General features: G+C 38.1%; 1 protein-coding gene across 1 annotated transcript in view; it reads left to right on the forward strand.

Moving 5' to 3' along the window:
• Window positions 1-13,181, forward strand: part of LOC144595762 (low-density lipoprotein receptor-related protein 1-like) — a 1,259,652-nt gene that overhangs the window by 1,114,848 nt on the left and 131,623 nt on the right. Inside the window, exons 59-61 of the mRNA XM_078403382.1 lie at window positions 5,007-5,194; window positions 8,374-8,579; window positions 11,341-11,529. Coding sequence (XP_078259508.1) covers window positions 5,007-5,194; window positions 8,374-8,579; window positions 11,341-11,529 — 583 coding nt within the window. The remainder of the gene's footprint in view (window positions 1-5,006; window positions 5,195-8,373; window positions 8,580-11,340; window positions 11,530-13,181) is intronic.

Genomic DNA, 13,181 nt, shown 5'->3' on the forward strand with positions numbered 1-13,181 from the left:
TTAATAGTACATATTTCAATTCATGGTGTTAGGAAATATAGCTGTAAACTGGGATAGGTCGCATCCGGCCACGGGAAGTTATCCACAATGCTTTTCAAGAGCATTATTGCTGATTGCATACACCTATATGTCAAATAATAATAGTGCAGGTGTGAGAATAATAATAGTGCAAGAGTGTTAGCTTGGCATTCCTCTTCATATCATATCATATCATATATATACAGCCGGAAACAGGCCTTTTCGGCCCTCCAAGTCCGTGCCGCCCAGCGATCCCCGTACATTAACACTATCCTACACCCACTAGGGACAATTTTTACATTTACCCAGCCAATTAACCTACATACCTGTACGTCTTTGGAGTGTGGGAGGAAACCGAAGATCTCGGAGAAAACCCACGCAGGTCACGGGGAGAACGTACAAACTCCTTACAGTGCAGCACCCGTAGTCAGGATCGAACCTGAGTCTCCGGCGCTGCATTCGCTGTAAAGCAGCAACTCTACCGCTGCACTACCGTGCCGCCCAGCTCTTCACTGAGCTTTCAGATAATATTCGGTTGGGATAAAGAAAAAGTAACAAACATGTAATATTCGCGAAAGAAAGAGCATTGGTTATGAGGACGGTTGATATTTTAGAAATGCAACAATGGGAGTCATAGGAATTGGACTGAAAAGCAAGATAGGGTCTGCTGCACAGTTGGGATTACACTACATTCCATAAATGGTCATGCGAGGATAGAAGAGCAAGTATGTTGGCAAATTTATGAAAGGTAACGTGGCAGAAAAGGATTTAAATTCTCCTGACATTAATAAGGAATGGAAATAGCAGAGAAGATAATGACATAGAAATGTTGGCACTTGGGAAGGTGTGTAAAAAAACTGAGTCTCTGATACGGTCTGCCACTGCAAAATTTTACTGCAAAATGTTAAATGAATCACAACAGATCTGCCAAGATAAAAACCTTCATTGGCTTCTATTTTAATAGCCAGCCAACACATCTATTCACTGTAGCTGAGAAATACAATCAATGGGGTTTTTTTCGGCATTGGCCATGCAAGACTGGCTTTTACTTGGAACAGATCCTTCTTTTTCTCAGTGAAATTATGAGATTTCTGTGCATCATTCATGTTGATACAACTGCATGTTTCCCTGTGTCAAACACAACATAATGGTGCTCCTAGTTCCACGATGCATATTTCTGCCCGCATTGACATAAATTGAATCGTATAGTTCCGCAATACCTCCATCATGGAACATTATTCATAGAAAAAGAGACACAGGACACTGCTTTGTTGCTTTTCCAGCTTTTAAAGTGATGCTCCTGACATCGAGTTAGATGATATGCATGGTCAGAGGATGTAAGCGAGGTATTGAGTAGTCTGCACTGGTATTCACCAGGGGGAAAACATGGAGGATAATGAGATCCCATGTTGTGGCAATTTGAGATCAAGGAAGAGGTAGTGGGTCTCTTGAAGAGCGTTAAAGTGGATAAAGTGCTCGAGGCCTGATGGGACCGATCCCAGTTTACTGAGAAAAAACAAGAGGGAAAATTGTTGTCAGGGCTTGATGAATATCTTTGTATCCACTCTTGCCACCATTACAGTCCCAGAGGACTGGAGAGTAGCCAATATTGTTCCTTTGTTTAAGAAGGAAAATTGGGATAATCCAGGAAGTAAAAGCCAGCAATCCACACCTCTATGGCAAGGAAGCTATTGGAGAGGATTCTCGAGATAGGATTTACTCGCATTTGAAAGAGAATGGGATAATTACTGCCAGTCAGCATGGCTTTGTGCAGGTAGCCAAAACAATCTTGATTGTTTTTTGAGGATTGATTGATGAGGGTGGGGCAGTGGATGTTGTCTACATGGACTGTAGTATGGTATTTGAAAAGGTCTTTCATGATAGACTGATCCAGGAGACTAAAATGCATGGGATCCATGGTGAATTTGCATTTAAATCTGGTTTACCCATAGAGGACAGAGTTATTGGTGGAAGGGTATGATTCTGGCCTGTTGTCTGCGACCAGTCGTGTTCTACAGTGATTATTACTGGGATCTCACTTGTTCGCGATATTTATAAACAACGTAGAAAATGTGTGCAAAGCTACTGCAGTTACTGCCAAATGGCCTCCTCCTGCACCTATTTTCTATGCTGGTTCATATCGAAGGTAGACACAAAGTGCTGGAGTAGCTTCGTGGGTCAGGCACAATCTATGAAGAAAAAGATGGATGACTTTTGAAGAAGGGTTCCGACCCAAAGGTCACCCATCCCTGACCCGCTGAGTTACTCCAGCACTTTGTGTCTATCCTTGGAGAAAATGTTAAATGGTGACACAAAAATTGGTGGAGTTGAAGACTGCGCCAAAATCTGTCACAGGATGCAGCAAGATATAGATCAGTTACAGATATGCACAGGGAAATAGCAGATGGAATTTAATCTAGGCAGATGTTAGGTGTTGTATTGGGGGTGGTCAAATGTAAGAGGAATAATTACAGCTAATGACAGGATTCTTATGAGCATTGATGTAGAGAGGGATCTTGCAGATCAAGTCCATCGCTCCCTGAAAGTAGCAAACACAAGTTGATAGAGTGGTTAAAGCTGATGGTATATTTACCTTCTTTGGACTGTAAGAATCATGTTGCAGCTTTAGGCCATATTTGAAGTACTCTGTGCAGTTCTGGTCCCTCTCCATTAAAAGGATGTGGAGGCTTTGGAGAGGATGCAGAAGAGGTTTACGGGATATTGTCTGGTTGAGTAGGTATTGGCTATCAGAAGAGGTTGGATTGGTTTTTTTGTGTCAAAAGTTGAGGAGAGACTTGTTAGAAGTTTACAAAAAATATGAGAGCCATAGATAGCGGTAGCGCAGTGGTAGAGTTGCTGCTTTACAGCGAATGCAGCGCCGGAGACTCAGGTTCGATCCTGACTACGGATGCTGCACTGTAAGGAGTTTGTACGTTCTCCCCGTGACCTGCGTGGGTTTTCTCCGAGATCTTCGGTTTCCTCCCACACTCCAAAGACGTACAGGTATGTAGGTTAATTGGCTGGGTAAATGTAAAAATTGTCTCTAGTGGGTGTAGGATAGTGTTAATGTACGGGGATCGCTGGGCGGCGCGGACTTGGTGGGCCAAAAAGGCCTGTTTCCGCGCTGTATATATATGATATGATATGATATAGGTAGACACATAATCTTTTTCCCAGAGTGTAAATGTCAAATACCAGAGGTATGGCTTTAAGGTGAGAGGACAAGGTTTAAAGGAGCTGTGAGGAGCATTTTTTATACACAGACTGGTGGGTGCCTGGAACACACTGCCAGAGACAATGGTCTGAAAGCAGATGTGATAGTGTCATTTGGAAGCCTTTTAGATAGGCATATGGATGTGCAAGGAATGGAGTGATGTGGATCATGTGCAGGTAGAGAAAAGTAGTTCAATTTGGCATCATGTTCAGCACAGACATTATGTGCTGAAGACCCACTGTCTCTTTCTTATGTTGTACTGTTCTATGCAGGTTCATCTTTTTGTGTCTTAACAAACAGAAAAAGAGATACCCATCCTGATCCCACTTTGCAGTTCTTGGGCATTAGCCTCATATGTAATATCTTCTTCCTATGAAAAGTGGGGAGTATTTTTGAACCCCTCCCCCTCCTTCAGCCAGTGAGTTTGATATTCCAGCTGCCCTCTAGGTGTAAAAGACTTCCTCAGTTTCCATATAAACCTTCTTACCTTAAATTAGCTCTGACTCGTTATTAATGTTTGCTTGGGGACAATACTCAAATTTTGTGAAACTCTATCAGTATAATATATGTCTTGACCAAATCTTAAAATGCATTTACATGCATAGATATATGTAAAATACCTCCATGATATATGTGTGTAAAATTTGGAAAGGCATAGAAAGGGTAGCTTTTTTCCCCCTCAGGGCTCGAAATGTTAAGCACAAGAGAACATAGTTATAAGGTGAAAAAGAGAAAGTTTAAAGAAGGTACTTGAAACATTTTTTTTTTTACACAAAGATGGACCACAAAAAAAAGTGGATTATGGAATACAAAAATGTCTTTACAAATTTTTTTACATGGTTGCCTGGAATGCGCTGTCAGGGAGAGGTTAGACATAGATAGAATTACAATGTTTAAGTGGCATGCAGAGAGATCTGAAAAGGCAGGGTATAGAGTAGATGATGTGCAGCAAAATCAGATTAGTTAGATTGGTATCATGGTTAGCGCAGAGATGGCAGGCCAAGGAAAATGTTCCTGTGCCGTAGTGTTTATGTTATTTCTCTGTCCTATATCAAGCTTTTGAAATTGTTAATTTGTTTAAGTATATGGAAGAGATAGAGTTACTTTAAATCTTGAAAACTAAACATGAGTGATAACTAACAAAATCTAAAATCGAATATCTACGTGCCCATGGTGTTTTATTTTTCATGTGCCCTGCCTCAGGCTGACATGCAAACCAATACCGGGAACAGGAAAATTCGATTCTTGAGAACAAATCAATGGAAATCTGTTGAAACATGACAAGAACTAAATTCTGCTGAACATTACATAATATTCATGGTATCATAATTTGTGGATTTAATGATTTATTGTTATTTTCCCTTTGTAGAAATTTTGCTTGTCAAGCTGTTGGTGGTAGAGTTTTGATTACTACAATTCTATAGATTTCAACCAGTTGATATGGCAATGTTATAAATCCTGAATACATCTCAATATACAAGTTCTCTTGAAGATTTCTTAACTCCAAGCTGCATCTGGGCACACAGAATTGTGAATGAAGATCTACCTCGGCATCCATATTCTCCCTATCAAACCAATTGGAGCTCAGCTATGGTGTTACATTGGTTTTGTTTAAATGATATAGATTAGTATTTGTTTATGTTCAATCAAAACCCTATTTTGATCATATAAATCCTCAGAGCAATGGTGATCAAGATCTGCACTTATGTGTGACTTTATTTATTTAGTAAGAAGTCCTTTGGTCAATACTGACACATCATTTTGTTTTTGCTAGGTGGTCCAGCATACAGGACAAGCCATTCCAGAAGGATTAGCTGTTGACTGGATTGGCAAGAATCTGTACTGGTGTGACAAAACTAAGATGACTATTGAAGTTTCTAAACTTAATGGACTTTATCAAACAGTCCTTCTGAACACAGGGGTTAAGAGCTTGAAGCATCTTGTGATAGATCCTCGCATTGGGTATGAACTTAATATTAAGAGTTGCATTAACATATAATTAAAATATGTATTCATATTGACTGAGCTACATCTAATTCTGAATTTAACGGAATAAAAATATGGTAATCTAACTACTTAATACCCCTTAAAAATGTCTTTGGGATTTTCGGGTTTAATAGCAAAAAGTTTTGACCAACATTTCAATCATCCAGTGTTTGAATTATCTTATTTTTTCATCAAACGTAAGCGTGTCCATGAAAATGGGAAGTGTCAAGTTTAACAATGACCAATTATGTAAAGTCCAAGTACATACTGCGATGGTCGTTTTAATATCTATTTTAATTATTGTTCCCATTATCAATATTTATCTACAATGGTAAAAGATCATCTGAAAACATGGATTTAATTGTTGTATTTCTGTTTATTTAATTGAGGCAAACAACTTTTGTAATCTTAAGTTTTTTTTCTGAATGTGAAATATGTGATATTCTTAATATGTGAAAAATTAAGTGAAAAATATCTGGCCCAGCATTTGTGGATGTAATAGGCGCAAAGTTATAAACTTTCACCATCAACTTTGAATAAAAGCACCTTTGGCCTTTCTGCATCTGTAATTCAGTGTTGAAATTCCAAAGTCACTGTCAGACAGTCCACCTTCACCAGTACTGTTTGCATCCATTTCTTCTCCAGTTCAGGCAAATCAGTTGAACTGATGACAATAGACAATCAGTGCAGGAGTAGGCCATTCGGCCCTTCGAGTCAGCACCACCATTTAATGTGATCATGGCTGATCATTCTCAATCAGTACCCCATTCCTGCCTTCTCCCCATACCCCCTGACTCCGCTATCCTTAAGAGTTCTATCAAGCAGATAGAGGCAGAAATTTTTTCAATAGGATTATGGATAAGCATATCTTGGGGGGTGGTGTAAGGAAATAGAACTGAATGTACAGATGGCTCCAGTGTTTTTTACAGTTCAGGTAACAGAAATTTGTCCTTATGGAATTTCCAAATCACCACCAAAAAAAGAATGGATTATGGAATAAAATGTTGTTCTTATAAATTTACTGCGATAAACAATTTATTTTTCAACTCTCATTTCTTGACACATGTGTAGATGTTGTGCCTTTGCATTACAGAAATTTGTGATACAGATGCAGGAGTCACCTGTGTGCCTGTACAGACAATTGACATAGAGTGGACCCAATAAACTCTCCTTTTACCATTCCCTATAAAACTGTACCAAGTCATTTTTACTGATTAGCGCAATGTTGCTGACCTAAAACCAACTTTACCTCATTAAAGTCATGTGATAGGAGCAGAATTAGGCTGTTCAGCCCATCAAGTCTACTCTGCCATTCAATCATGGCTGATCTATCTCTCCCTCCTAACCCCAATTTTCTGCCATCTCTCCATAACCCCTGACACCCTTACTAATCAAGAATCTATTTATATCTGCCTTACAAATATCCATTGACTTGGCCTCCACAGGCTTCTGTGGCAAATAATTCCACAGATTCACCACCCTCTGACTAAATAAATTCCTCCTCATCTCCTTCCTAAAGGAACATCCTTTAATTCTGATTAATTCATTCTTTAATTTTAATTAAATTCAACTTTACGACAATAATGTGCTTTGTAAAAATGTAAATAGTTAGCTAATAATTGTGCTCTCTTGTTTTGACTGTGCGACCTCTTCCCCGAGTGCTGGTGTTTTGTCACTTTCTTTGATGGTGCCAGAGTTAACATAGCAAAATTTACAGCAAAATATTGCAGATTTAAAAATTTAACAAAACATGAAAAATCTAAAGCCATTCATTCAGTGAGATAGCAGCATAAAAAAGAGTAAGTGGGGTTAAGCTTCAATACTTATGATTTTTTTTCAGACAGATTAGAAATGCAATGACATTTGTACTGCAAAAACAGGTTACTCAGTGTCTTCCTATCTCAAGTTGTTAACATTGGCCTTCATCAGTCAGGGTATTGAATATAACAGTTAGGATAGACTGAAGAAGGGTCTCGACCCGAAACGTCACCCATTCACTCTCTCCTAGATGCTGCCTGACCTGCTGAGTCACTCCAGCATTTTGTAATAACAGTTAGGATGTTCTGTATTGTTGTAAAAGGTGGTGATGAAGCACATTTGGAGTTTTGTGCTCTGTTCTGGTCACCCTACTATAGGAAAGATATTTAGGAAGTAGTTGCCAAGACTTGAGGACCTGAGCTATAGGGAGAGGTTGGGCAGTGATCTTATGGAAGTATCATCATCATCATCATCATATATCTACAGCCGGAAACAGGCCTTTTCGGCCCTCCAAGTCCGTGCCGCCCAGTGATCCCCGTACATTAACACTATCCTACACCCACTAGGGACAATTTTTACATTTACCCAGCCAATTAACCTACATACCTGTACGTCTTTGGAGTGTGGGAGGAAACCGAAGATCTCGGAGAAAACCCACGCAGGTCACGGGGAGAACGTACAAACTCCTTACAGTGCAGCACCCGTAGTCAGGATCGAACCTGTGTCTCCGGCGCTGCATTCGCTGTAAAGCAGCAACTCTACCGCTGCGCTACCGTGCCGCCCTATCTATGCCGTGCCGTATCTATGATCATGAGGGGAATAGATAGGTTGGATACACAGTCTTTTACACAGAGTAGGAGAATCAACAAGATATAGGTTTAAGGTGAGACAGGAAAGATTTAATAAGTACCAGAGAGGCAACTTTTTCCACAAAAAGAGTGTTAGGTACTGTATTTGGGATGAGCTGTCAGAGGAGGTGATTAGGACAGGTACTAATAGAACATTTAAAATATTTTTGGATTTTGTACATGGATAGGAAAGGTTTAGAGGGATAAGAGCCAAACACGGGCAGGTGGGAGTAGTTAGATGGGGCATCTTGATCAGCATGGGAAAATTGAGCTGAAGGGCCTGTTGCAATTCTGCATGACTCTTTCACTATATTTTCCTAATCCCTTCTTCCTGATGTCTGTCGTCTTTATGGCTCAATTACTCCACAAGGTAGAAATTTTAAATTGTAACTGTTCACTGAGTGAAGATACTATTCTTAAGGCCAATTGTTAAAGTACAAAAGAAGTGTACTTCTTGAAGTGTTGGCTGTTTCCAAGATTTTCTGGGGGATTTTTAAAATTAAAAAATGCGTTCTTTAACAGATATTTATATAACTATTTTTTGTTCAGATATTTATACTGGACTGATCATGGTGAAAATCCATACATTGGCCGCGTAGGAATGGATGGAACTAATCAACACATTGTTATAAGCACAAAAATCATAAAGCCAAGTGGTCTGTGTCTAGATTATGTGAATAACAGGCTATATTGGGCTGACGATCAGCAAGGATATATAGAGTTTGCTGACCTGGATGGATCCAATAGACATAGAGGTAGGTAAGGCTGTTTTTTTCCCCCATTTGTACATTTTTACATCAGCAAATTTGGAGAAATGTGTTTTAAAAAAAATCTATTAAAAATTCATAATTCTTGAAGTTTGCTCATACTAGGGTGGTTGCAGCCTTACAACTCCAGAGACCCGGGATTGATCCTGATCCCGGGTGCTATATTTATGGAGAATGCACGTTCTCCCTGTGACCACATGGGTTTTCACTGGGTGCTCTGGTTTCTTTTAACATTCCAAAAATGCAGGTTCCTGGGTTAATTGGCCTCTGTATTTTGTTGCCCCTAGTGTGGAGTGCACAAGTGATCGTTGGTCGGTACGTACTCGGTTAGTCAAAGGGCCTGTTTCCACACTGTATCTTTAAACTAAACTAAACTAAATTCAAAAAAAGAAAATCAAGAGTCTGTGATGGGAGTCATTGGTAATAGCATTATCTGAAATGCAAATATGGGTACCATTTATGAATAGGCATCTTAATGGATTGGTTACAGTGAGGGGAAAAATCAAACAGGTTTCTATTTTCAAGTGAAAACAGTTTTAACAATTTAACATGTGATGTTTCTGAAATCATCATACATAATTCAATCATGTGAACAGTTTATTTAACATATTCAATTTTTCCAAATTTAGTAGATTGCTCATTTGATATAAGTGGTTTGTTTCACATGTGGGAGGAAAATTGTTAAGAGTTTCCCTCTGTAGTTTTTCCATTTGTGGGGACTATCTTCTATGGAGGTTCATCACTGAACAATATTTGACTCCCCTGGATTGACTCTTGGATTCTTTGATACAATTTCTGATCTCAGGGAAGAACAAAGCATTAGTGGTTTGATAGAGTTGTGAGTGAAGTTTACTGAAAAAAAATCAGCCCAGAATTGAGTAATGGAAGATTTTTAACCTGCAGTTGTTTAATGGTTTTCTGCTGAATTCCAGAAAATAATATAAAAAATAGGTCTAGAATCAGTTTCTGTATTAAATTTTGATTCTGGCTTTTAAAAATTATATTTTTTTCAAAGAAAAACTCGATTGAGATGACTTGCAATTTTTGTCCTCATTTCACAATGAAAGCTCATTGAGCCCTTGTTGCTTCTGTCAAGATTGGAGATTTACTAGATTATGGATTGCAGGAGCAAAGGCATTTTCTATCACTCTTGAGTGTAACGTTGGTGGAGAGAGCAATTTACAGCGCTTTTCTGCAGTTGCCGTTTAAAAATGCCATTGGTATTTTAAAATTGAATCTTGTGCGTTGTGGTGCATTGTTTTTTAAAGTCCTGAAAATCTAACCTCGGTTGATCATAAACTTAAAAGGAAAACTGGTTTTATATTCCCACCTAAAGCTTTGTTGATGAGCAAGTCTATACTGCATTCTTACAGGATTTTAAGTCTTTTGTCATTTGAATTTCTCATTACTTATTTGTGACAACTGAAAGAATATTATAACTGCTGTCAAATGTATGCATAGAAAATCCAAAATTTTGCAGGAATTCACAAGGAAAAATCTTCAATATCAGAGTAAAATATATTCTACAGCTGTCATCTATGCTTACTATTTATAGATTTGACACAGGTGAATACTTAGAAGGAATCAAATTGTCAGATTTGAAATAACACTCAGAGCATGCGTTCTTGACAAAGTAAAGCAGAATTAAAATTTATCCTAGGTTGATGATTGATGGCTGCAAAATGTCCTATTGAAAATATGATGGATATGTGAATTTTGTATCCCCATTAAGATAATTTTAAAAATGCTGATGAGAGTGATTGAAGGATTTATGTTTTTAACTTTACAGCCAAGCTTCAGTTATCAGCAATGACATGACCTATAGTGCTCCATAGACTAAACATTTGATTTTTTTGTTGTTGTTTATCATATACATCAAAGGAAATCAAATGTTTTTGCCTGATAATACCACAAGGTTATTCAAAGGCAGTCCAGAAAGAGAGAAAAATTAAAAGATAAAATAATCCTCGCTCAGTATTATTGTCCCCCTCCCCCTCGCTCCCAGTTGTGAATAAAGGAACAAAATACCCACACTCTTTTTTTGCATGGATCTCTGATTGATTAACGGGTGCATGCAACATGTGTGTGGAAATGAACGCTACAATCTGGCAGACCTCCAGCTGCTGTTTCTAATTGGTGCTGATTTGCTTGAACTTAGTCAGGATGCTTTAATAGGCTTCCCCATCGCACCACAAATCAACAGGACTTCTGTTAGGTTGGGCTCAGATTTCTCATCGATATACATCTGTACAAGTATTGAGTGAGGGCAAAATTGGGTTTGACCTGACAGTCATTGCTTTCTTTTGAATGAGTATTTTGTTTAATGGACTGCCAGTATTTGTGGAACTGCATCCAATTTGATTTCCAACTGCATCAAATTTGAGTTCCATTGAGTTCACTGTGCATTAAGGTAGTTCTTTGACGTAAATTGAGAGTTTGTTTTCATAGGATTTAAGTTCAAAGTACAGTGTATCATTTTTAGATTATTTTTTTTATTTTGTGATGAAGAATCCCAAAATCATCTCTTACTCTCACCCGTTGAACCAAATAAAATGTGTATTACAAGGGTTTATGCATTGTTTTATATATTTGAAGTGATAAAGGGAAACATTGGGGTAGCTGCATGTTGACAGAGGAATTATTCATTAGACGTTACATGTGGGTTGTGGCCAATTGGTTTTACAATGTGGATTGTTGTACCTTGCAATTTCCCAATGTAGTGCATTAATATAACCATATCCTGTTGCAGTTCATAATCAAGATATCCCACATGTATTAGCGGTGACATTATTTGAAGACTACATCTATTGGACAGATTGGAAAACTAAGTCAGTCAGCCGTGCTCATAAAACCACAGGCTTGAACAAGATTTCACTCATCAGCTCTTGGCATCAGATCATGGACATCCATGTGTACCATCCTCACAGACAACCAGATGGTAATTGTTTGTGACTATGTTTACAAGTTATCAAGTTAAGTCATTCATTTAATTGGCAATGTGTTTATATTATGAATGGGAAATAATTCTATTTAGAAACAATCAGATTGCAATAATGCAATATTATCATTGAAGAGAAAAGAAGTGCATAATATTGTAGCATTTTAAAAAAACTGTATGTTAGCATTCAATAAGTTTAGTTTATTATTGTCACGTGTATCGAGGTACAGTGAAAAGATATTCTGCTATCCAGTCAAAGAAAAGACTATACGTGATTACAATGAAACCACCCATGGTGTGCAGATAAAGGCTACAACATTTTGTGTAAGATAAAGTCTGATTAAAGATAGTTCAAAGGTCTCCAATGAGGTAGATGAGGGGGTCAGGATCGCACATGCTAACATAATTTAATCAACTTCCAATGGTTACATGACTTTCAATGTCCCACTGAATTAACAGGAACTTTGTGGAGTGCCATGACATGACATTATCTAGATTTAGAATCAAATGCTTAGTTTTGACTAATTTCACTTGAATTTTATAACAATGCCTTCAGAATCCACATTTAATAAACGGTGTGAAGTGTGCACTTGGCATTCACCTACAATTCACAATAACCACGTTATCCAGTGTCCACTGAATTTATAATCCAGTGTTTGTAAGACATTTCATGTAAGGTGAATGTTTTACAGTTCTGAATGAGATTAAATAAAGTACAGTATGAACAAAAAGCATAAGTGTGTTCACATACATCAGAAAGATGTAAATAGATACAAGAGAATAATGAGTTGGAGTTCAATTATTCTAATATGGAGAAGCGAGAAAAAGTGTGCATAACATAAGGAGCATTAAGGATTTCTGCCTGATGTTGCCTGGCCCACTTAGCTACTCCAGCACTCTATATCTTCTTAAAGATTTCTAAAATGTGTAGAGGACAAATTTGAACGTCAGCTTTGGAGACAACTAGGTTTGTTTCAGTAAATGTTTCAATGAATGTTCTCCGATAAAGAAAAACAATTATGGTGACTGAGGACAGAGAGCAGTATGTGGTGGAATCCTCAGTAACTGGTTTTTAGACCATTGCTTTCCTTGTGGTTATTGGGAAACATTTCTCAGTTCTTGGATAAATGGCTTTTTAGTAAATTGTGAGGCATATGGAAGCAAAGTTTAGAGTTTAGACATTAAGCAAAGTAATTTACTTTGGGATTTAGCATAACACAAGTGATGATGGTATTCTCTTTGTAGTTGTTAGTGTCAAAGGACAATGTATTGAGAAGTATTTGAAGATGTCTCAAGGAAGGACTTTTTCTCAGGGTTTTTGAGATCTTCATGCTCTTTTTCTTTACATCAGCAGCTTTGTGCCTACCAATGGTTCAGGGGTTCAGTTGCCTGAGGTTACAAAGTAGATGAAGCAGTGGTCAGCTGAGTAGTGGTCAAAATTGTCCATGATGCAAATGATGTGGTCACCCTTGCAGTCTCGCACTCAGCTGGTGATGTGATGTAAATGGAGCTTGTGTTTGGATTTTGAAGCACCAATTCATGTTGATTGGGCAAAGCAGGATGTTGGATATGTGCTCCAAGCATTTTATCAGGAGGTGAAATGCATTGGAGTCAGCTCTTCCAAATCTCTTCCGAGCACACATCCTGGCAGA

This window comes from Rhinoraja longicauda, chromosome 8 (genome assembly GCF_053455715.1).
Source record: "Rhinoraja longicauda isolate Sanriku21f chromosome 8, sRhiLon1.1, whole genome shotgun sequence".
Classification (NCBI taxonomy): Eukaryota; Metazoa; Chordata; class Chondrichthyes; order Rajiformes; family Arhynchobatidae; genus Rhinoraja; species Rhinoraja longicauda.